The sequence below is a fragment of the Platalea leucorodia genome, assembly GCF_965183815.1.
Source record: "Platalea leucorodia genome assembly, chromosome: Z".
NCBI lineage: Eukaryota > Metazoa > Chordata > Aves > Pelecaniformes > Threskiornithidae > Platalea > Platalea leucorodia.
Window position 1 is genome coordinate 87,928,186 of NC_138858.1, and position 23,408 is coordinate 87,951,593.

General features: G+C 48.6%; 1 protein-coding gene across 3 annotated transcripts; it reads left to right on the top strand.

Annotated features, from left to right (window-relative positions):
- The first annotated feature begins 77 nt into the window (after positions 1-77).
- On the top strand, positions 78-23,166 carry POLR1E (RNA polymerase I subunit E). 3 transcript variants are annotated; one of them, XM_082336360.1, is made up of 12 exons: positions 78-263; positions 394-497; positions 5,438-5,514; positions 8,246-8,331; positions 9,090-9,145; positions 9,604-9,748; positions 11,535-11,642; positions 12,115-12,211; positions 13,335-13,468; positions 14,661-14,742; positions 16,130-16,261; positions 18,722-23,166. In XM_082336360.1, exons 1-12 carry the CDS (start codon positions 203-205, stop codon positions 18,879-18,881), a joined length of 1,242 nt encoding a protein of 413 aa, XP_082192486.1. In that variant the 5' UTR covers positions 78-202; the 3' UTR covers positions 18,882-23,166. The 3 variants fall into 3 exon arrangements, with proteins under 3 accessions (XP_082192486.1, XP_082192487.1, XP_082192488.1); XM_082336361.1 differs by having other exon boundaries at positions 20,888-23,166; XM_082336362.1 differs by lacking the exons at positions 78-263; positions 394-497 and adding an exon at positions 1,787-1,865.
- The last annotated feature ends 242 nt before the right edge of the window (positions 23,167-23,408 follow it).

The following is a 23,408-nucleotide window of genomic DNA, read 5'->3' on the forward strand; positions in this document are numbered from 1 at the left end:
GCCGGCTCGGCCGGGCCGTACGCCCGGGTCCGGCGCGGTGCGGCCGGCGGAGGAGGAGCAGGAGTGGGCCCGGGCCCGGTGGCGGCAGTGAGCCGCTTCCCGCCGCGGGCGCTGCCACCGCCCCCCGGGCGCCGGGGCCTGGCGTACAGCCCCCGGGGGAGGCGGGGCCTCCCACCGCCCCCGCCCCTCGCTGAGCCGCGCCATGGCCGCCGCCACCTGGCGCTACCGCGGGGACCCCGAGGCGGAGCAGCCGGCGGTGCTGGGTAGGGCGGGGGGCGGCGGGGGCCGCGGACGGGAGCGCCGCGGGAGGGCGGGCGGCCTCCTCCGGCGGGGGCGGCGGGCGGCGGGCAGGGGCCGCCGCCGGGCTGACGGCCTCTCCCCGCCGCCTTGCAGTGCAGTTCTCCAACGGCAGGCTGCGGCGGTCCGAGTCCCTGCGGTTCACCGTCTACCGAAACAAGGACACGGCCCATCCCCGGAAGAAGCACCGGAGGATCCTGGTAAGGGCCCGCCCCGGGAGCGCTCGCCCGCGGCCGCCTGCAGCCGGTCCTCGTGTTTGCAGCGGCGGCGGGAGCCTGGAGCTGCGCCTGCCCCGAAGCGGGCCGCCCCGGCGGGCGCAGCTCTCACGGCATCCAACCGCCCTTGTCTGCCCCGCGGCTCGCCGGGCAACGAGGAGCGCTCCGCAGTAGCCGGGGCGGCCGCAGGGAACGGCGCCCCGGGAGGCTGCAGCCTTGCGGCCTCCGTCAGAGATCAGGCTGAGAGCTGTGCCCAGACCCATGTAGAGGACGCACGAGTAATTCCCACCTCGGCGCGTAGCGACGGGTTTTCACCCCTTTTTCCCCTTACAGCTGTGGTCATGGCAGCTCCTGCAAGTAAGAACTAGAAACCTCGGTCAGACACACAGTGCATGTAGTCCTGTTTCAGGGAGCCTGCTGTTCCTCTCTCGGCTCCTGCCTGCTGCCGCTGCTGTTGTTACCGTATAGTGAGCAAGACTCAGAAAATCTGCATGGACCTTTGCTTTGTAGCAAATCAAAAAAAATAATCAGAGTTGAGCCCCAGCCTGTGTGAAAGAGAGAACTGTTTTCCAAATTTCACAAAATCTCTGGGATTTCAGAGGATGTTCTGGTTCTTACATGGGCTGCCGCGACAACAGAGGTGGGTGTGGTGGTGGGTGTCAGAACAGGGAAGCGCTTAACGCTCAGGGAAGCCTTGTGCAGGGGTGGGCAGGGAGAGAGATGTTCCCTTACCCTGCAGAGCGCTCTGTGCTGGCAAGCCAGCCTCCCTGCTGAGGCTGCCTGTGCTTCTGCAGAGACCCATGAGGTGTCCTTGGACCCCCAAGAAGCAGATGCGGGTACCGTAGTCCTACCAGGTCTCAGGGCACAGTGGTTTCTGGGGAGCATGTCAGGATCAGGCCATGCCCTCTCAGGCTTGGCATTGCGGGTTGACTCTTGGGACAGAGAGGAACCTGAATAATGCAATGTGGGACATCTTGATTAATGATTTTGAGAGTGACATGTGAGAGTTAGTAACCTTTCCATCAGAACTGAATACGTGCTTGTTTGAAAAATTTTGATTGATACATGGTTGTGTATTCTCAGGCAAAGGCTGATTTACTGAAATTGTGTGTACTTGTGATTTATTTTAATAACCTAAAGGCAAATAATGTTTAAAAGTTGAAAGCTGTTACTTAAGAACTAGTCAGGTCCATTTGATCACAAAATCCAGTCTGTTATGCTTACACAGTCAACACAGTGAATTCTTTACGCACACCTGCAGGGCTATGATCTTACTGGCATAACGGAGACATGGTGGGATGGCTCCTATGACTGGAGTGTTGGAATGGAAGGACAGGCAGAGGAGACAAGGAGGTGGTGTTGCCCTCGATGTCAATGACGAGCTGGAGTGCGTGGAGCTCTGCCTGGGAATGGATGAGGAGTGGACGGAGAGCTTATGGGTCAGGATTAAAGGGAGGGCAGGGACAGGTGACATTATAGTGGGGGCCTGCTGCAGGCCACCTGACCAGGAAGACTGAGTGGATGAGGCCCTCTATAGACAGGTAGGAGCAGCCTCATGTTCACAAGCCCTCGTCCTCATGGGGGTCTTCAGCCACCCCAGTATCTGTTGGAGGGACAACACAGCAGGCCATAAGCAATCCGGGAGGTTCCTGGAATGTGTTGATGACAACTTCCTTCTCCAAGTGATAGAGGAGCCAAGGAGGAGAGGTGCTGTGCTGGACCTTCTCACCAACAAGGAGGAGCTGGTGGGGAATGTGAAGCTCAAGGGCAGCCTTGGCTGCAGTGACAATGAAATGGTGGAGCTCAAGATCCTTAGGGCACCGAGCAGGGCGCACAGCAAGCTCACTACCCTGGACTTCGGGCTCTTCAGGGATGTGCTTGGTAGAGTACCATGGGATAAAGCCCTGGAGGGAAGAGGGGCCCAAGAAAACCGGTTAGTATTCAAGGATCACCTCCTCCAAGCTCAGGAGCGATGCATCCCAACAAAGAGGAAGTCAGGCAAAAACGCCAGGAGGCCTGCAGGGATGAACAAGGAGCTTGTGGACAAACTCAAACACATAAAGGAAGCATACAGAGGGTGGAAGCAAGGGCAGGTACCCTGAGAGGAATACAGTGAAATTGTCCAACCAGCCAGGGATCAGGTTAGGAAAGCTAAAGCCCTGATAGAATTAAATCTGGCCAGGGATGTCAAGGGCAACAAGAAAAGCTTGTGTAGGTACGTTGGTGATAAAAGAATGACTAGAGAAAATGTGGGCCCTCTCCGTAAGGAAGTGGGAGACTTGGTTACCTGGAATATGGAGAAGGCTGAGGTATTCAATGACTGCTTTGCCTCAGTCTTAACTGGCAGGTGCTCAAGCCACACTGCCTGAGTTGCAGAAGGCAAAGGTAGGGACTGGGAGAATGAAGAACCACCCACTGTAGGAGAAGATCAGGTTCAAGACCATCTAAGGAGCCTGAAGGTGCACAAAGAGCTGATGAGATGCATCTGCGGGTCCTGAGCGAACTGGCAGATGAAATTGCTAAGCCACTATCCATCATATCTGAGAAGTTATGGCAGTCCAGTGAAGTTCTCACTGACTGGAAAAAGGGAAACATAACCCCCATGTTTAAAAAGGGGAAAAAAGGAAGACCAGGGGAACTACAGGCCAGTGCGTCTCACCTCTGTGCCTGGCAGGATCATGGAGCAGATCCTCCTGGAAACTATGCTAAGGCACATGGAAAATAAGGAGGTGATTGGTGACAGCCAACATGGCTTCACTAAGGGCAAATCGTGCCTGACAAATTTGGTGGCCTTCTGTGACAGGGTTACAGCGTTGGTGGGTAAGGGAAGAGCAACTGACATCACCTGACTGGACTTGTGCAAAGCATTTGACACTGTCCCGCATGACATCCTTGTCTCTAAATTGGAGAGATGTGGATATGACAGATGGACCACTCAGTGGATAAGGGATTGGCTGGAAGGTCTCACTCAAAGAGTTGCGGTCAATGGCTCGATGTCCAAGTGGAGACCACTGATGAGTGGAGTTCCTCAGGGTCGGTGTTGGGACCGGCGCTGTTTAACATCTTTGTCGGTAACGTGGACAGTGGGATTGAGTGCACCCTCAGCAAGTTTGCTGATGACACCAAGCTGTGTGGTGCAGTTGACACGCTGGAGGGAAGGGATGCCATCCAGAGGGACCTTGACAGGCTGGAGAGGTGGGCCCGTGCAAACCTCATGAAGTTCAACAAGGCCAAGTGGAAGGTCCCGTGCATGGGGCAGGGCAATCCCAAGCACAAATACAGGCTGGGCAGAGAATTGATTGAGAGCAGCTCTGAGGAGAAGGACTTGGGGGTATTGGTTGATGAGAAGCTCAACATGACCTGGCAATGTGTGCTTGCAGCCCAGAAAGCCAACTGTATCCTGGGCTGCATCAAAAGAAGTGGGACCAGCAGGTCGAGGGAGGTTATTTTCCCCTTCTACTCCGCTCTCATGAGACCCCCACCTGGAGTACTGCGTCCAGCTCTGGGGCCCCCAATACAAGAAGGACATGGACCTCTTGGAGCGAGCCCAGAGGGCCACAAAAATGATCAGAGGGCTGGAATACCTCTGCTATGAGGACAGGCTGAGAGAGTTGGAGTTGTTCAGCCTGGAGAAGAGAAGGCTCCGGGGACGCCTTATAGCAGCCTTCCAGTACCTGAAGGGGGCCTACAAGAAAGCTGGAGGGGGACGTTTTACAAGGGCATGTAGTGATAGGACAAGGAGGGATGGCTTTAAACTGAAAGAGGTTAGATTTAGGTTAGATATAAGGAAGAAATTCTTCACTCTGAGGGTGGTGAGGCACTGGAACAGGTTGCCCAGAGAAGTTGTGGATGCCCCATCCCTGGAACTGTTTTGATGCCAGGCTGGATGGGGCTTTGAGCAACCTGGTCTAGTGGAAGGTGTCCCTGCCCATGGCAGCGGGGTTAGAACCAGATGATCTTTAAGGTCCCTTCCAACCCAAACCATTCCATGATTTACCAAAGTTTTTGTTGTTGTTAAATTACATTATAAGGAGATTTCTGTTTCTTTCAGTGAGGAGAGAGCCAAGCTTAAAGTCAGAAGCTGCTGTCTGCTGCTGCGGTTAAGTTTTACAGCTGCTTACATGCATGATTTACTCAAGGAATAAATGACTTTTCAGCCAAAATCCTCAGGGGAAATATACTACAGTATAGTAGAGACACAAACATTTTTAAATACATTGAGATGGTTGAGCCATTCCTGGTAGTGCTAGCTCTTTTTTTTAGTCAGTGAATTGCAGTCACTTGGCAGTATTAGAGCTTTAAATGGATCATTGAAAAATACATTTTAAACTGAGTTCCCCTTACTTGTAGTGGTGGCTCTGCCTGATGTGTGCCTTTGGCCCAGGCTGAAATCTGTGAGGTTTGTCCTGGCTGGAAGCTTACAGAAGCTTTGAGCAACTGTGTTAAGGAGCCTAAAGCACTGGAAATAGTGTCTTAAATTGACTGGCAGAGAGGCCTGATCTCTCTTCACTAGTGACTTTGTGAGTAAACCCAGTTTCTTTCACAAACTGTTGCTTCTGGATTAAAGTACGGTGGTCAGCACAGCAAGGCATTTTAACTGCGGTGGCACCCAAGTTTGCTACACTTATAAACTCTGAATTATGATTCCCATGACTTCTTTGCAATGGTTCCTCTTCTTCTGGCCCACTGAAAGGTGCGGTAGAATTATGTATCATGGGTAGTTTCAGCTTCAAAAAATGTCTGTCTTTTATAGATTTTGACCTGATGCAAAATGTACCCAAAATGGGCAAAGTGACGTTTGCCTATGCATGGCTAGTGTCTGATGCCTGGGAATATAGATTTTTGTGGCACCAGGGAGAATAAAGTGGATGCAGAGAAGGTTTTTCACAGCCCTGTATTCAAGTAATTTTTTCTTTGTTTTTCAGGTCTCAGAAACTGAAAGGCTTTCATATGTGGGGAATAACTTCGGCAGCGGAGTTATGAAGTGTAACTCCCTATGCAGGTATGGGTTGCTGGCAAAATGGAGGCAGGAATGTGGATGTAGAAGAGGAATTGCTCAGATACAAAGTTCCTGGTAGCCTTTCCTAAAGCTGGCTCAGAAGTTCCTACCGAGGCCATAATTTGAATCAAGAGGATTCTGACAGGAGACTTCAGCACCTGGCAGCTGCATTGTTTGTGCATGTTACATCCCTTTGGAAGTTGTGATGTTGCGTGCAAATAAGAGTATATTTGAAAAGGTCTTGTGAAGAAAAGGGTGAGGAGATGATTTGATGTAGCTGAAACCTAGGAATAACAGCATTGTTATTAAAAAACTAAGAAATTAAGATCAAGAAATTGCCAAGATCATCTTCTGCTGCCCAGGAAACCCCTGGGTTGTTAATCACCATTTAACTTCAGGGCCACAGCATGATGCTGCTATGTGAACTCATAAACTGTCTGTGCCATGCGCTATAAAAGGAAGCATTGGCGAAATCACCAGCCTGTACATGTCCTGGTTTAAGAATGTGACCTTTGTAGCATTGGGACAGATCCCACTGGCCTCCTAAGAAGTATTCTGTATGTGAGATCTTTCTCGTTCTCTAATAGGAGAACCTCCAAATGGGTGCAGAGCCAATGTGAAATAATCTTGTCTTGTTATACCCAAAGGTGTTTCTTTTCTTCTTTCATGCATATTGCTGCTCCTACTAGCCTACACAATGCTGAAATACATGTAACGTGCATGTCAGGCTTTTGGTACCAAGTGCTCTGTGCGGTTTGCTTACATAGCTCATCTCTTCTATAGTTGGACTGCACTGATCTGATCGTGTCTGACTAGTTAAGGTACAGGTGGGGTGAGGGAGTGAAGAGCAAACCGAGTTGTGTAAAACTGTTAGGAAGAGGAGGTGGTTTCAGATGTTAGTGCCCTGGTGGTCATATGTTCTGAATAAGACTTGACACTGGGAAGCATTTTTTTTACAGGGAGGGTGGTGAAACACTGGAACAGGCTTCCTAGAGAGGTGGTCGATGCCCCAAGCCTGTCAGTGTTTAAGAGGCATTTGGACAATGCCCTCAATTTGCTTTAACTTTTGGTCAGCCCTGACTTGGTTGGACTAGATGATCATTGTAGGTAAGTTCCAACTGAAATACTCTATTTTATTATGTTCTATAATTCTGTAAAAGGAACTGGTTTCACCCCTGCAAATAGTCTATCAAAACATGCTAATACTAATCTTTGTTCTTTCTGAGAAGTGAGACCAGGAGAGCTGGACCTTCAGATGTAAGTCTTCAGTTTAGGATGCTGTAGCTAAGAAAAGGCACCAAGGGGCTTTTTCTTGGGTTTGGAGAGATAAAATTAGTTTAACAAATATGTATGATACAGGTATCAATGCAGTATTATTTCTAGGCAGATTTAGCACTCTCATCTCTGAACACTTCACATCACTTGAGTAAGGGATGGTTTTAGTGGCTTAAGTGCTTCTTGCTGGCACCTCTGGAGATCCTGAACTATGGAAACTAACAAGGCAAGCCAATGGCTGATATACGTTCAGCTTCAAGTATTAGCTTTGCATTAGGTGTGCGCATGCCTCAGGATCTCCAGAGATGCAGGCAGGAATCAATTAAGTCATTTATTGCTTTTCTTTCAAGTTTTCCCACCCCATCCTTCTGTGCCTTTCTTCCCACATCTGCCTCAGCTGCATGCATGAGGATGCCCTCCAGTGGATCCATTCCTGTAGCTCTTGACAGCTGTCAGCCTGACATCGTGCACTCACAACTGCTAATGTGGGAGCAGAAACCACTTCTGAGCAAACACCCCAGTTTATTCTGAGTGGAAAGTCAATGAGTCTGCCAAACCTCTGGGCTTCCTGGGACAGCAGGAACTGCCCAGAGATCCTTTCTGGCCCGTGGGGTGCTGAGATTCCTACTGTACTTGGGCAGCTCCTCTGAGAGCCATTGCGTAGAGTATTGCTCCCACTGCAACAAGCAGCCTGTTGTGCAAAAGGGTTTTGTCTTCAGAAAGTGTGTCCTGAGTTTTAGGAAGATGTATTACGGAGCAGAGCAAGTTCAGGCGCCAGTCAGAAGGGATCACGTGGAATGAACTCTTCTGGCTGGATTAGAAACTGCTGCAGCTGATGCCCTGATCACCTTCAGCCAAGGGTGACATACAGGCTGTTCCTGGTGGGTTGTGAGACATGGTAAGGAGCAGCACAAACCGTTTGGGCTTGCCCCTCTGAAATGCGGGATGAAAAGGAATTTACCTAAGAGAAATTATCCTATTTTGGAGACAGCAAAGTCACATTTCTGAGAAGCTCTGAGGACTTAGTGACTTGTACTAAGCAGAAAACTGGCCACAGGGAACCCAAGTTTTAAAAACATAGGGAACTGCATAGAGGCACTGAGAAACCAAGGGTCGTGACACATCAAAAAAGACAGAAGAGAATAGAAGCTAGCACACTGGCACCTAGACTGTGCATTTTGAAGCTGATTTAGTTGTCTTAAGATGTCTACATTTACTTAGAGCAACAAATCTGTATTTTGTTATATGTGTATGTATATACATATATATATATATATAGTGCATGCCTTGGAGGTAACTTGTTTTATTGTGACATTCTGAATGTGCTTGGAAAACTTGTGTTTGCAAGGCAAAAGAATTGGCGGGGGATGGGGAATATACATGGCTCTGCACCATGTATTTTAAAACATCGCTTCCACTGGACTGTCTCTCGCTAATCACTTGCCCCTGTTCTTCCCAGGTATTTTGTTGGCGTGTTAGACAAGGAGTCTGGGCAAATGGAGGTCTATAATGCTGAAATATTCAACATGCAGCCCTTGCTGTCAGGTAGGAAGATACTGTGTTTAACCCCAGCACTGGAGTCACAGCGTGCTAGACCTATGTACACGTTCAGCTATTGGCTGCTTGGTTGCTGACAGCAGTGCTCTCTGTTGTCTCTCTGGCTGCTCGCTCTTCCTCATTTCTGCCTTATTCCCTCAGCATGGAGGAAGGAAGATACATTATACTCTCCTTCTAAGGCACTGCATGATGTGAATAATAGAGGGAGAAGGAAGCAAGGTGAAATTTAGGGTGGAGGTTAAACAGAGAGCATTACTGGTGGGAGGGTGGAGGTGCTGGAGTCACTAAAAAAGTTGTCACTGTTTAGAGTAAGTGCAGCCTTGTCTAGGTATGGTCTGCTGAGGGAAGCCTGGAAATTGTCAGGTCAAGGGACAGACGGGATCACTGAAAAGCAAAGGAGCTTTTCTTCAGCAGAACTGCTTTTTGTTACTGAACCCAGGAGGATAACCTAAAGAATACGATCTTTTGGGAGCTTGTTTCTTTCTTGCGCAGCAGGATCGGGGTAGTGCTGGAATCCATGTGTTATGCTTGTAGGCTTTATAGCAAAAATTGGCTTGCTTTTCCTTTTTTGTTCTAGGTACGTACTCTTAAATTCAGTATGTTCTTTAATTGGCGAAGTCCTGTGGAGGAGATCTTGAAGTGTTGTGCCAAGTCTTTCAGTAATGGATTAGAGCTGAAGGGATACGAATTATGTATGCTGTCCTGGTTGCTGCAAGCCAAGCATACTAACTTTTGTTCTTTTACAGATAACTTAATACCTGACGACACGAAGGATTATCAGAATAAATCCTACAGAGAGAAGGTAAAGTTGAAACCCCATATCATATTCTGCTGTGATTATCCAGCTAACGGTGGCAGATCATGCTTGTCTGAGACTGTGATGTTTGGTTTACTGCAGGGTAAACCTGTGCAGGTTCAGCAGTCTCTCTATGCCTTGAAGGTCTATGAGGCAGTGTGTTATTAGTGCCTGACTTGGCAGTATTTTCACAGTTATTTCAGACTTGATTACAAGCCCAGTTTCTTAGAATCATAGAATCATTAAAGTTGGAAAAGACCCTTAAGATCATCGAGTCAAACCGTTCTTCCTGCCTCCTTGCAGATCAGTCCTTGTTGTATGGTTGGATTGTGCCCAGGGAGATGTTTTGAAGTTTTCTTAGAGAATGTGAATGTGGAACAAGTGGTGGTTAGCTGAGCTTTCCTCTTAGATGCAAAGTGTCTTCAGTTCAGCAGTGTGCTTTAATTTACTTCTCTCTTGCACAGATGGATTTGTGTATTGAGGCCTTTGGTACCAGCAAGCAGAAGCGAGCTCTGAACTCCCGCCGAATGAATGCAGTGGGCAATGATATTCTGAATACTGCTGTGACAAAAGCAGCAGCAAACATTATAGATGCCAAGGGAGTTACAGGTAAGAATATTGCGTCAGGGTTAAATGAAGGCAATCAGAAGTGCCTTTTTCCATCTGTTCCTTGCCAAGTATGGTAGGAAGAAATGGGTTTTCTTCGAGTGACCAGGGAAGCAGCTGGTCTTAACAGCTCAGAAGGGTACATATGGAGGAACTTGCAGATCTTTCTGGTGGAAAAGGAACCACTTCCTTCTGATCCTGCTAGATTTAGTGTGGGAGTCGCCTGAATGAGGGGAGGTCTCTGTGGCATCAGTATCCATCTCTGCCCATTGTTGAGAGCTCTTCTGGGGGTCCCTGGATATCACTTTACTGGGATAAAGGCAGCACACTCACCTGATCTGAACTGAGACGCTGAATGTTCATTAAGGTGAACTGTACCCTGGCTTCACAGTGGCACGTCTATGGAAAATTGTCCATACCCTAAACCAGGTCACAGCCCCATCAGGTGCCATCCCCAGTGCTGTTGTGAGCCAGGCAGATGGACTTAGGCTTCTGCTGCGGAGGAGCCTGCAGCAAAGAGGAGTCTGCTGTGGCCTTAGTTATTGTCTCTACTGCATGGAAGGTTCACTCTCCAAAGCGTCACACTGTGGTGGTGTTTCAAGAAGAGTTGATAACCCCACTACTGAGTGCTGGTGAGGCTGCATCTGTATTATGTTGTCCAGCCCGTGCCACCCCGCTGCACCCCTGCCCTGATCAAGAAGGAGGTGGAGAAATGACAGAGGAGTCATTGCAGGACAACAAAAACGGGCAGGGGCATGGAGCACACAACTGACAAGGAGAGGCAGAGGGAGCTGGGCTTGGTTAGTCTGGCAAAGAGGAGGCCAAGGAGGATCTAACAGCAGCCCACAGCTACCTGAAGGGCAGTCAGAGCCAAAGCCTCCTCAGCAGTGCCAACAAGGGTCAACAGCACAAGTTGCAGTGGTCCCTGGACTTTGGTAGTTCCACGTGGGAGACTGGGGGAACCTTCTTGCCTTGAAGGGTGGTGGAGCCCTGGAACAGGTTGCAGAGAGGTGTGGAATCACCATCCTTGGGGGTTTCCAAGCTTTGGCAAGACAAAGCCAGGGCTGCCCTGATCTAGTGCTGTCGGCAGTCCTGCTCCGAGCAGGTGGACAGGAGACCTCCAGAGTTCCTTTCCACCAGCACTTCTGGGATTCTGAGCTTCATCGACTATGAATGGGAGAGATCTGTTGACTATAGAATCTGTCAGCTGTCATCCCTTGTGTTCCAGGTTGGATGTTGACTGTGCTCTCAGAGCTGCTTTGTGCCAAATGGATGTCCAGTGGAACCCAGGGTGCTAAAACCATATTCTGCCCACCCTGCATGCAAGAGGTGCAGCAGCAGCAACCAGTTTGTCTTGGTGCACTTCTTTCCTAGATTCTTCTCTAGTCTGGAGTGGCTTTTCTAAATTTCAAAGAGCAGGAAGTTCTTGGTAGAAGTGATGACACCAGCCTAAAACCCAGCATGCTCAATACATAGCAGGCATATCAGAAGCTCTTGGCCTTTCTGTGCCTACTGGAATGCTTTCTGTACAGTCAGCACCTACACGTGGCAGTGACAAAACAAAATAGGGAAGAGCTGTAGCCTTTTCCTTACTACTGTCCCAAGTGAGGTAAACTGAACTGGAGTTTTAAACTAAAGGTTTAAAACTGCAGCTGTGACTAAACTGGTGTTGACCCAAGAACTGCTGTTGAGTAGACTTGTGTTTAAGGGAAGGGTTTGGGTTGTAGTCATGTTCTCTGTGTTTTTGTTGGCATGGTCCAAATACTCTCTTTCCTGCTTCCTTCCAAAGCTTTGATCCAGGATGTGGCCCAAGATGATGTACAGAACGTTTCCATCTTCCTTCCACCGTGTAATGAAGATGCTGACAAACCAGAAGAAGTTTACAAGTTTGCGGACAGTATCTTTTTCTGTGTCAGAGTGGTTTCCCACACCTGTAAGCCGCAATGTCAGTGGTCTGGTACATGGGAGTGAGTGCTGACAGGCATGTGAATGAGCCAAGTCTTCTCCCCTCACAAGCCAAAAGCTGAGAGCAGGGACATGCTGTGTTGAGATTTTTGGGCCTGCCAGTCCCATATCCTGGGATATGGGATGCTGTACCTCCCTGTTGGCAGCAGTTCAACTGGGAATAGTAATGAGGTCAGCCACGCAGAAGAAGTGACTTGTGGTTGAGCCACAGTCCTTTAGAGACCTTTGTTATTGGCCAGCTTCCTAGTCTTGTCATTACGTCCTGCCTATTTATAATTTCCTTTCTTCTTTCCCTGCCCCACACCTCCTAAAGCAAGAGTGGATAGAGCTTATCTCACTGCAGGCTGTTCAGATCAGAAGGGAGAGCAAAGGCGTGCCTGTTTGTTTCTTTAAAATCCTTCCAGTTCTGTCCCCAGCAGAGTACGAAGCACTGCGGGTTCCAGCAGCAGTCTTTGTTAACATCACTCCTGAAGAAATCACCAAGAAAACAGAAGATAAAAGGTAATGCTGCTGTAAACAGCCTTGTAATAGTCGAGGTGGGCCCTGTGAAACTGTATTTTTCCTGTGGGACAGGATGGCTACTGCTGCCAGCTCCACAATACCCAGGCTGATCTTTTCAGTGCAGAGGGAGGACATTTGATCTGAGCATGGCTGAGCAACACCTACCTTGGGGAATGTGGGGTATAGCTTTACAGCCTCCTCGGAGAAGAGGAGGCTGAGGGGAGACCTTATCGCTCTCTACAACTACCTGAAAGGAGGCTGTAGTGAGGTGGGGGTTGGTCTCTTCTCCCAAGTAACAAGGGATAGGACGAGAGGAGATGGCCTCAAGTTGTGCCAGAGGAGATTTAGGTTGGATATTAGGAAAAATTCTTCACTGAAAGAGTAGTCAGGCACTGGCACAGGCTGCCCAGGGAAGTGGTGGAGTCTCTATCCCTGGAGGTATTTAAAAGCCATGTAGACGTAGTGCTCGAGGACATGGTTTCGTGGTGGACTTGGCAGTGTTAGGTTAAGGGTTGGACTTGATGATCTTAAGGATCTTTTCCAACCTTAATGATTCTGTGATTCTAGGTGAGGAAGTTGCGTGCACAGCAGTATGGCTGTCCTTTGGGGAGCTGATTGCGGAGGAAGAGAGCGGAGAAATCCAAAGTGGGGTCTGAAGGCAGGTGCCTAGAAGGGGGACTGCAGAGCTGTGCTGAGCACAGTATGCCGTGGCTGGGCGCTGTCCCAGCCAAGCAGTGACTTGCTGTGGCTTGGCAAGCTGACATGTTAGCTTAGACCTGTTAAGTCCTTGTGCTGAGGGGCTGAAGTGAGCAGGAAAAGCACAAACCACACCACGCTCCCTGTGCTTCCTGTCTGCCTGTGCCGGAGTAGAAGTGTGTCTGTGTGCCATGTTGAGAGCCTGCAGTTTCTGCAGTGCAGGGACCTTCTTAGTAGCTGTGCACTGAAAGGGGCTGGCTGAACGTGATGTGCTCAGAAAGCAGCCTCCTGGGCTACCCGATATAGGTGCCCAGGCAACTCTTCTCAAACAGCTGAGCATTGAAATTACAGGTTTGTCCTGTCCTCCTGATGATGTAAACTGGTTCCTGGTTCTTTAAGCCTCATCTTCATCCTCTTTCTCCTTCAGCCATTGCTCCTTTGTTTTAGAGGAGCTGAAATTCCTGCCTGCTGATGAGAAGAGCAGAGATCACAAAGCCCGATGCCTGTGGTTCCTGGACACCCTTATTAAGTTCAGCTACCTGAAAGTGATCAAGAAGAAGCGTAAGAGTTTTTAGTTCCTCCACTTTTAAGCTACCTGCTGAGACTTGTTTTGTAATTACTGTAGTAGAAAACAGTAAAGCTGCCCAGAACGAGCTGTGATCAAACAGCTAGCTGCAGCAGTTGCTTTCAGCCTGTTCCATGCTGATGTTGAGGATCTCTGTGTTGTTGAGGGTTGTTAGATCTGTGTCTGCTGGGAGATGGATGTCTAATCCTTTTCAGTCCCTTCATAACTGCCATGCATCAGGATGGCACCATGAGATCCTCTTGTTAGGAGACAGGGTAGCTTAGATTGGAAATTTTGAGATTCTTTCTAGTTTATTGATAGTTCTGTACTTAAAAACATGTTTTATATTTTTACACCTTAGTCCTAAGCCAGGAGGCTGGAAACTACCATCTCTCTCCCTCATCCAGCCTCCATATTCTGGGTGCAAGAGGCATACAGTACACAATACGTTCTTTATATCTCCTTTTGTGCTTTTGAGAACATTTTCATCCTTTGCTTATTAGCTCAATGTGTGGATCACAGTGATCATACCTCTCTTGTCTTCAGGATCTTTCTTTTAAAATGGAAGGAACTGCTGTTTTCAAAAGCACTGCACAAAATGTTTTGGTTGACATTTTCAAGACTTTCCATCTTTCATAGAATTTGTATATCTGAGTCTCCTTGTCAGTGCTGAAAATGTCATTGTTAGTATTTTCAATGGCAGAGGTGTGATGGAGGGTGAAATGGCAAGCCTGTCCGTAAATATCTTCCTGCATTGCTGGAGACACAGGAATCACCCTGAAGGACTTAGTCAAGGACGATGTGGAAATGACTAGTCTTGGTGCTAATAGGAATTTGTTAGTGTGGTTTCAGTTTTAATAATATTTTGTGACAGGACCATCTATTAAAAGGCAGGAATCTATTAAAAGAAATGTACGTGTAGGCACACGTACACATTTTAGATTGTGTAGTATTGAAGTGGGAGATCCCATTTGTAAAGAAAGCAAAAGCTGTTAGGAGCCTCTTTCTGACCTGAAAAATGGTGAGACCTAGAAATCAAGTGCCCAGGTTCCTTTTAGGTTCTCCGTGTTCCTGGGAAGAGATGATAAATATTGTGGTAATAAATGTGCTATTATGATAGCTGGAGATGGGCAGTATGAGGAAGAGTACATGTTTCTCATTCCACTGCAAAACCCTTTTCTGTCCTAGATCCAATGGGTCCTGAATGCCCGCACATTATTAGCAGGAAACTCATGAAGAATTTCACTTCACTGACCTACAACAATGGCAGGTAAGGAACTATGTTTGCTTTGATGTTCTTGAGGCAGAGATACAGCAGAGTTCAGCTTGGAGGGCCATGGACACACCTGCCAAAATGGAAGATGGCAGTAACTTCTCTTGCTTCACACCCCTGGCCCTGTAGAACATGGGGTCATGGCTGGTGATAGTCCAGCCACCTGCCTGACCATTTCTGAATGCAGGATGGCAGAACGGGTGCTGGTTTTGCAGTTGAATCTCAACTGTGCAGCTGTCCGCACTTACATTTTCACTGTGAACCATGGCAGCTGACAGATGGATGTGTCAGCTCTTCCACCATCCCAGAGTGGGTCAGGACAGAGGTAGTGCAGTGGCTAAATAATGGTGCGCTTTATATAGTTTAGTTAGCGTAACAGGGGCGCTTTTACATGAACCTAGACCTGACGACTTATTTGGATTCTCCATTGAAACCTACAAAGGCAAAACTGCATAAAGATTTGCACTGCTTAACTCGCGCTGGGCTGACACCCACGTCATTGCACCCATACGTATGAGGAGAAGCCACCACCCCATGACTGGAGCAGAGGCTGGGAAGCTACTGCAAGGTCCTCCTTTCCAGCAGTGTCAGAGCCACTTGCATGGTGCTGAGTGCTGTCTCACTGCGGGGAGGGCCGCTGGCAGCTGTTGGAGGCTGCCTTTGACCAGGCGGTCCTTAGCTGCAGGTTTAAGAAGGATGCCACTTAAAACTAAGTAGTTATAAATCTGGATAAACATTTTCAGCAGTCCTGTTGAGTAGAAGCACCAAAATGCAGGCAAGAGTGAATAGTACCCTCACTCTTGCCACAGTGCCTTCCCCACGCTTGGGGAGCCAACAGCCTCTCTGCCTAGAAGGGTGGTAATGATGATGCTCAGCTATTGCACAGCTGCACTGCTGCTATTCATCTGACATGAGCAGAGAATTTAAGTCCAAATGGGCCAGCTTTTCTCTGAAGGCTCAAACCAATGACGAGCAGTCAGATGCTCCCAGAAGACTGCCAGTCAGGGTTCTGCTTTGTGTGGATTGTGTATTTGAGGTGGCATTGGTAGTTACACTGAATGCCTTCAGAACAGCTTTCCTTTGCTTTCATGTTGCAAGGGACCAACCTGCCAAAGAGACTGAAGTTGGTGATTTTGTCAAGGCTGCACAGTGATAAACAACCGCAGGGGCCTGCACTTCTGAACAGAAACAGGGGCATGTGAGGACAAAGAAGGCCCTTGGGCTTCTATGATCAGAGGTCTCTGTTGCTTTGAGCTCTTTTTTGGTGTCTAGGAAAAGTTAGTCGTGTCTAACTGGGGCTCCAGTTCTGTCTGCACCTCATGGGGGTTGTGTTTTGGGTTCACTGACACTCCACATATCATGTGTTCTGCCTCTTGCCACGCAGTGTCCAGAATTTAATCTCTGCATCAATGAAGGCTAAAATCACAGCATACGTCATTGCATTGGCTCTGCACATTAACAACTTCCAGACAGACCTCACTGTCCTGCAGAATGATATGAAGCTCCAAGAAAGCAGGTGAGTTGTCGTGTTTATTCATACCTGCTGAGATATGCTGTGATCCTCCTACAAAGAGCACCTGGGGAGAGAGCTCTGGAGCCTCTCTGGCACCTGGGTAGTACAGTGATACCTAGTGAGTCCCTTTTGTTGTAATTGGACTCCGTCTTCTATGACGGCTTTTATATCAACTTTATTTTGAAGCCTGATGCTTGTAAAGGAGGATGGTTATAAATCTCAAACTTTGAAAGAGCACTTGTCACAAAGAAGTCCTCAGGTGCATCAAGAGGCTCTTCAGCTATTCTGCAGGGAAGGAAACTGAGGCAGGCAGCACCAAAATGGGCAGCTGGGGCAGATTCCAGGACAAGATGTATCCACTGCCACTCAGCCCTGTTTCTTGCCTGAAAAATCGCATCACTCTTCACCTTCCTGTCCTCTGTGCTCCTTCCTCCTGCCGAGCTCCAGTCCCTGTTAGGTACCAGTCTGGGTGTAAGCGCATGTTTGCAGCTGACTGCAACAGGAAAACTAGGAATGGGGATTTTTTTTTTTTTTCCTCATAATCGCACTGTGAGCATGTAGTTGGTGTTTACAGGGAGGAATCCCAGGGCCCTGAAATTTACCTACTCTGGGCTTGGCACCGAAACGATTGGTTTTGTTTCTGAAATACTGATTGACTTTGGGACTTTTCAGCAAGGCATCATGGGGAGAGGTTGTAGGCAGAACTGCTGGCCATAGTATTTGAAATAAGGATTTGCCAAATCAGGGTTAGTGAAGGTGAATGGGTAGAAAACAGCTTGCAGAATAATCTTCAGGGCAAACAACCCTTGCTGTGTTATCTTTTGGGGACAGTTCTCTAGATTTTAATTTTCCGTGGAAGAATACGTAAGTGGTGTGCACCTGCTGTTAGCTGCAAGACCTGCTTTTCCCAGCAGGTGTCAGCCGGCGCCTGCTGCCCGCTCCTCTGGCTCTGGGAGCTGTTTGTGCTGTACTGTCTCTGGCCACTGCGGAATAAATTGGGAATTGAGCCGTTCCGATCAGCCAGTCCACTGTGGAGACTTCGCAGCAAGCAGACATCAGCTCAGCAGGCAGCTTGTTAACGCTGTCTGGGAAGGGGTCAGGTGGCCTCATTAGTGACTGTTCAGCCGTGCCCATTAGTAGCTCTCTCCCACCCTGTCCTGTTTTGTGGGCAATGGTGACACCAAGGACATGAGCTCCTTAACTCAGTCACGTTGGTCTTTCTTAATAGGATTGCTTAGAGGTCATGCGGCTGGATAGGAACTGCAGAAGGACACAAACCCTTCACTGCAACTGAGAAAAACATTGTGGACTGTCCTGGGGTTTCTGGCTGAGGGATGTAATGTTAAGGTTCGGTAATAACTGGAAGTTATCAGAGTCCTTAGTGACCTCTTGGTTTTGCAAGCTCCCTCGTCAGCCTTCATGCAATGACTTTTGGTTTCGTCCCCAGTTATGGTCTAATCTTTGATGGGTAGTAGTGGGTTTAACAGCAGTGTTTGCTGTTGGTTTCCATCCGTTTTTTTTTGTTTTGTTTTCCTTTTTGCAGCTAAGCTTTTTAAGGAAGACACGTCGTTTTTTGCAGCTGACACCCAGGTTTTGTTCTTAACTGCTGTACTGGAGCTGGGAACACAGGGCATAGGATGATGTTGAGAAGAGGGTGGAGGAGGCTGGGATCTGTTGGAAAAACTGAGGAAAGGTAGATAGCCCTGAGCCACTTGATGGGATGATGCTTGCTTGGAGTGGGAGGTCTGACTGAAGAACCCTTCCCAACTGAATGTGCTTGTATTTCAAAGATTATAAAGCCAGCTGGGAGGATTCTGGGACTTGTGTGTTCTCAGACCTCCAGCTGAGGCTGGGACACCTGTTTTCCTGCTAGCTTCTCTTCGGATGCACTTTTTTCTCTCTGTTTGATGAGCCTCCAGGTGTGTTCTGGCTTGTGTAGGGTGAAGAGCTTGAGCAAGAAAGCCTGTCTCAAACAAGGCCCTCTTCTTACAGCTAAGGATGCTGAATTTTAGTGGCTAAGAGGAGATGCTCTTGCTGTACTAGGTTCCATTCATTGTACCACACACAGGAGATGAATGCACTGAGAAGCAAACATGGGCTGCCACAGCAGCAGCTGAACACAAATAATGCCTGTTCTCCTCTTCATAGGAAGTGGAGAGCAGCATTATTTTTTCTCAAGTCGGTTGGCCATTGAGTAAGTCAACATGGGTTTATAATGCTCTCCGAGGTGGTGGTGCATAGCTCAGTAGCATTCTAGCCTCCCCAGGAAGGCTCTACCTTGTAGTCATTGAATACTTCCAGCTTCTGTCTCCATGGTATCCTTGAGATGCAGAGAACACATCCTGCTCACTGGTGCCTCCTGTTTTCTCCCCTGAGGCAAAAGGCTGTTGATCTTTTGTGCAGCGTCGTGCTACAGAAGACCTGTGTGCCCTGCTGACACAGTATTTCTCTGGTGTTTTCCAGGATGATGGACATTGCAAAAGCCATGCGGTTGAAGATTTCCAAGGCAAAGGGGCTGCCGGGACTTGAGAATGATCAGAACCACAAGCTGGGCACTCTCTCTCTCCCCTTGCCTGTGCAGAAGGCATCAGGGAACCAACGGAAGCGCAAGAGGATGGGCTAAAATGTCTGGGAGGTCCTAGCAGGGACGAAACAGTTCCTTTTTCAACTGCCTTTCTGCACACAGAGCATCATGGGGATACTTTTGTCTGTTGGCTTTGGCTGTCCAGCATCAGCATATGGCCCTGCTGAAACCCTGTCTCAAGGCTGGGCTGGAACAGATGTTCACCTCATTAAACTGCTGCTTTTTTCTATTTACGTAGAAAAAGCTATAATAAAACATCTGTCTTTTTTTCCTGTCTGTATGAGGGGAGAGGGTTGTAGGTTGTGCCAGAGCAAGAGAACATAGTTTGAAACTGCAGGTTTCTACTGACTACTGTCTGGTTGGTTCTGGCAGTGACCTGTTGGCCTGTGGCCCATTTTACCCATTTTTCACACATGCAGAGTAGAAAGCATAGAAGGAGACTAAGCAAAGCATTACTTACGTACAAGCGTGGCCCTGTGTATGTTTGTTTCTCTACAGTTTCAGTGTAATTCTGTGTTGAAAACGTGTAAATATGCAACACAGACAAAATATTTCTGCTACTTTACTTATCCTGGCTTCTTGCCTGGAGGAGGGCGAACTCTGCTGACTCAGAGCTGGTGTCATCTTCAGAAAGGGTGATTAGTGTGAATCCACAGCTGTGGATTCTCAGTCCTTGGGAGAGAGACTTAGGTGCTAGTTTCTCTGCATTTTCACTCTAGTCCTGGGTTGCTGGGCTGTAAGCCTCATCGCAGGTGTTTACTAAGCAAGGTTGTAGGAATCTGGGGCTTGTGAAAAGCTGAGGATCACCTCCAAGAGAAAAAGCTTATGTGACACAGGAGGAGCATGGGATGTCAAGAGCAGTCTTTGTGGTGTCTTTGCTTCAGACAGTAATTTGGGTTTAGTACATCATTTTGGGGCTTAAGGGTATTCCTTACATGTCTTAATGCCTCACTCTTCACAGCTCTTGTTAGAAGTGACACAAACATCCAGTTTTCTGGGTAGAGGATAATTAATGCCCTGGGAATTACAGGCTGCAGATAACCAATAGGAATGTTTTTATCACACAATGGTTGAGGTTGGAAGGAACCTCTGGAGGTCACCTTGTCCAATCCCCCTGCTCAAGCAGGGACACCCAGAGCCAGATGCCCAGGACTGTGTCCAGATGACTTTTGCATGTCTCCAGTGATAGAAATTCCACAACCTCCCTGGGCACGCAGTGCCAGTGCTTGGTTACCTTCGCAGTAAAAAAGTGTTTCCTGATGTTCAGAGGGAGCCTCCTGTGTTTCAGTGTGTGCCCATTGCCTCTGGTCCTGTCACTAGGCACCACTGGGAAGAGCCTGGCTCGTCCTCTTTGCACCCTCCCTTCACGTATTTATAGACATGGATGAGGTCCTTCTCTGCTCCAGGCTGAACAGTCCCAGCTCTCTCAGCCTTTCCTCATAGGACTGATGCTCCAGTCCCTTCAGCGTCTTAGTTGCCCTTCACTGGACTCTCTCCAGTATGTCCATGTCTCTCTTGTACTGGGGAGCCCAGAGCAAGACACAGTACTCTAAGTATCCCCTCACCAGTGCTGAGCAGAATGAAGGGATCGCCTCCCTCAACCTGCTGGAGATGCTCCTCCTAATGCTGCCCAGGACACTGTTGGCCTCTGCTGCAAGGGCACATTGCTGGCTCATGTTCAACTTCGTGTCCACCAGGAACCCCAGGTCCCTTTCTGCCAAGCTGCTTTCTGGCTGGGCAGCCCCCAGCGTGTCCTGGTGCGTGGGGTCGCTCCTCCCCAGCTGCAGGACTCTGCACTTCCCCATGTTGAACTTTGGAAGCCTCTTACACAGGCCTTGTTCTTAAGTCTTCAGTAGAGTGAATTTGCTCAGGGAGCTGATCTGGTTGAAACTACTTCTTGTGTTTTTTTTAATTCTCGTTAGGATCTGGTCTTCTGCATATCGGAACCAAAAGCTCTGACTTGGACTGGTATGAAGCCCTATTCTGAGATATACGATTAGTTTATCCTCTTCATCTAATTCTGGCTCACTGCTGCTGTGTTTCAGATCGTTGATATGGGCATGAGAAGGGGAGCAGACGTGGATCACCCTGACAATGCCATGGGTTTTTGAATGAAAAATTAACTGCTGTTGAAAAGCTGCTTCTGCGTGCCAAGGCGAGCAGAGAAGTAGGAAGCAGAGGTGGTTGCCTGACCAATCGAGCAAGAAGTGATGGTCTTTTCCATGACTGGAGCCACTTGCAGCAGAGATGAGGATGTTAATAGCCTCTCTTGACATCACTGCTGTGTGCAGCAGAACCTGTTCTGACCGTGTCTGAGAGCAGCACCCCTGATCTGGCGAAAATGAGTGCTCATTTAGTCCAAATGGGAGAATGACTCAACTGCAACGTGTCTATTAGCACTGTTAGCCACTGCACTTTGGAAAGCAGCTGTTTGCCTTCCCGATAACACAGTAGAGTTCTCTGCTATACGGAAAGAAGTGCGAAGGCAGGGATGTGGCAGTGGGGGAAGGGGACCCGAGAGATGCCCCCCAGCACTGGGCAGCCCCCACTGAAGCAGGCAGGACAGGGCTGCAGGCAGGTCCCATGGAGGGGACTCTTACCAGGTGTGAATCACAGCAAGATGTAGGTAGCCCAGAAGGGCTCAGAGCCCCTGGTCAACGACTCTTGTCCCTGTCTGCATCACAGAGAGGGGAATGAGAGTAGGTGGTTTGATCCCTGGAAGACAACAGGAAAGGCTGAAAGGAGAAATCCAGTAGCAGTAGCGAAAGATGCATTGCTGGAAACGAGGAGAGATTTTCTAACACTGCTCAACCTTCTGGGGTCACCTTACTTGAGAGCACATCTTGGACATTAAGCGTGCAAGAGAGACTGGGAGAGAGGCTGTGCCCTTCTCTCCAGAGGCAGGTATCCCCGCTGCCCTGTGGGACACTGATGGGCAAGGCAGCCGCAGGTTAGAGAACACCGGCCCTTGCCAGCGTGCAGTGCCACCAGGACACGCTGGCCGGGAGCAGGAGGGCCATGGCCACAGCTTTCCTCGGACTGGCACCGAACAGCTCTGAGCCCATACTGTGAACACACCACACCCGTGCACAGCTGCCGTCTTAGCAAGTGTGTGCCGTAGCCAAGCAGCGCCGGCTTGCCTGAGCCAGCACAGAAGGAGATGAGGCAGGACCTACAACAGGTTGCATTGTTGTCCTTGTCTGAGTTGGAGCATGTTCCCATGGGAGCAGGGTGGTTCCCACAGCTGCGTGGTTTGAAGGGGACCAGAAATTCTCCCTGCTGCTCCTCTGCCACCACTCCAGGACCACTCCAGTACTTTGCTGGGTTACAGACGGCATTATAGTCCTCTTGATAAGGAGTCTGGCCACCAGATAAAAGATTCCATGCAATAGGCTGGGTGCAGGCTCTTTCTCACACGTAAGAGCACAGGGCTCTGTAGGACAGTATTGGGTTGGAGTCAGCTTCTCTCGGTGATGCTGGCATATTGTCTGACAACTAGGTTCCCGCACAGAGAGCAGGAGGACAGGCACGGCAGCAGCAGGGAGGCACTCAGCTTTTGCCAGTGCTGCCTTTCTGGAAATGATGAGTTCTAATTTATTTACAAGCAGACAAATGCACGCTTTGAGCAAAGCAAAACGCAAGGTCTGTGCTCTGCCAAGAAGTGGCCGCACAGGTCATGTATGTGCACTAGCTTTGCAGAGTGTCCAGGTGGTGAAAAAGCCAGCAGAGCTCCAGACTGCGCCCTCAGCAAGCTGCTGGGTCGGGGCAGCTGGGGGCTGTCACCCACTGTGTCACAGCGAGCACCTGAATTAGGGGTTTGCACAAGGACAGCAGCACCCCACGCCGCCTTCGTTACGCTCTATAACCTATCCGCTGTAATACAAGAACATAAAACATTTTACGATTAGCAAATGCCACTGAAAATTAATTAATGAATGCCCACTGAATTCGCTCCACACAAGGAAAGAATACTATTTTCTGACTTTGTGTCTGCAGGTCCTAACCAGGCAGGGTGTCAAGTATATTTAACATCATAAAATTGAAAGATTAATTGGGAAAGCAAACTTTATTTTTCCTTTCCTTCTGAAGATGAAGTCAATATGAACATTTGGATTTTTCCATAGTGATTGATAGTGTAAATATTAACATTTGAAGACAATATTTGAACTCTGTACTTCCAGCTCAACCTCTTGAAAGTTTAAGGATACTTGATCACGTGACCTCTTCCAGGTCTTACTCCATATATTGAAATTAACTACTTACTCATATTCTGCTATGTGAAATGAGTTAAACTACATTTATTTTCTGAGCAATTTTCTGTGTGCCTAGCATGTGGATCCTCCATGGCACATTTTACTGTCCCAAAGTGCAAAAAGCACAGAATGAAAGGGGTATTAAAGCTATTGTAAAGATCCCATATCTCACTGTTTTTTTGTTTGTTTGGATTTTTCGGGTCTGGCTGATGGGATTCGGAAGCCTCTGGGAAGTGCCTGAACACAGAGATGTTCTCTTAAACCCCGTGGTTCAGGCCACTGCAGGCAGCCTCAGGCATGATAGGTTCTCCAT

What these genes read in the sequence shown, in the direction of transcription:
- POLR1E (XM_082336360.1), top strand. Translation starts at nt 203, where the DNA reads ATGGCCGCCGCCACCTGGCGCTACCGCGGGGACCCCGAGGCGGAGCAG. An exon ending in AGATGCCAAGGGAGTTACAG is followed by an intron (nt 9,749 to 11,534) that starts GTAAGAATATTG and finishes TTCCTTCCAAAG; the next exon opens with CTTTGATCCAGGATGTGGCC. An exon ending in ATGAAGCTCCAAGAAAGCAG is followed by an intron (nt 16,262 to 18,721) that starts GTGAGTTGTCGT and finishes GGTGTTTTCCAG; the next exon opens with GATGATGGACATTGCAAAAG.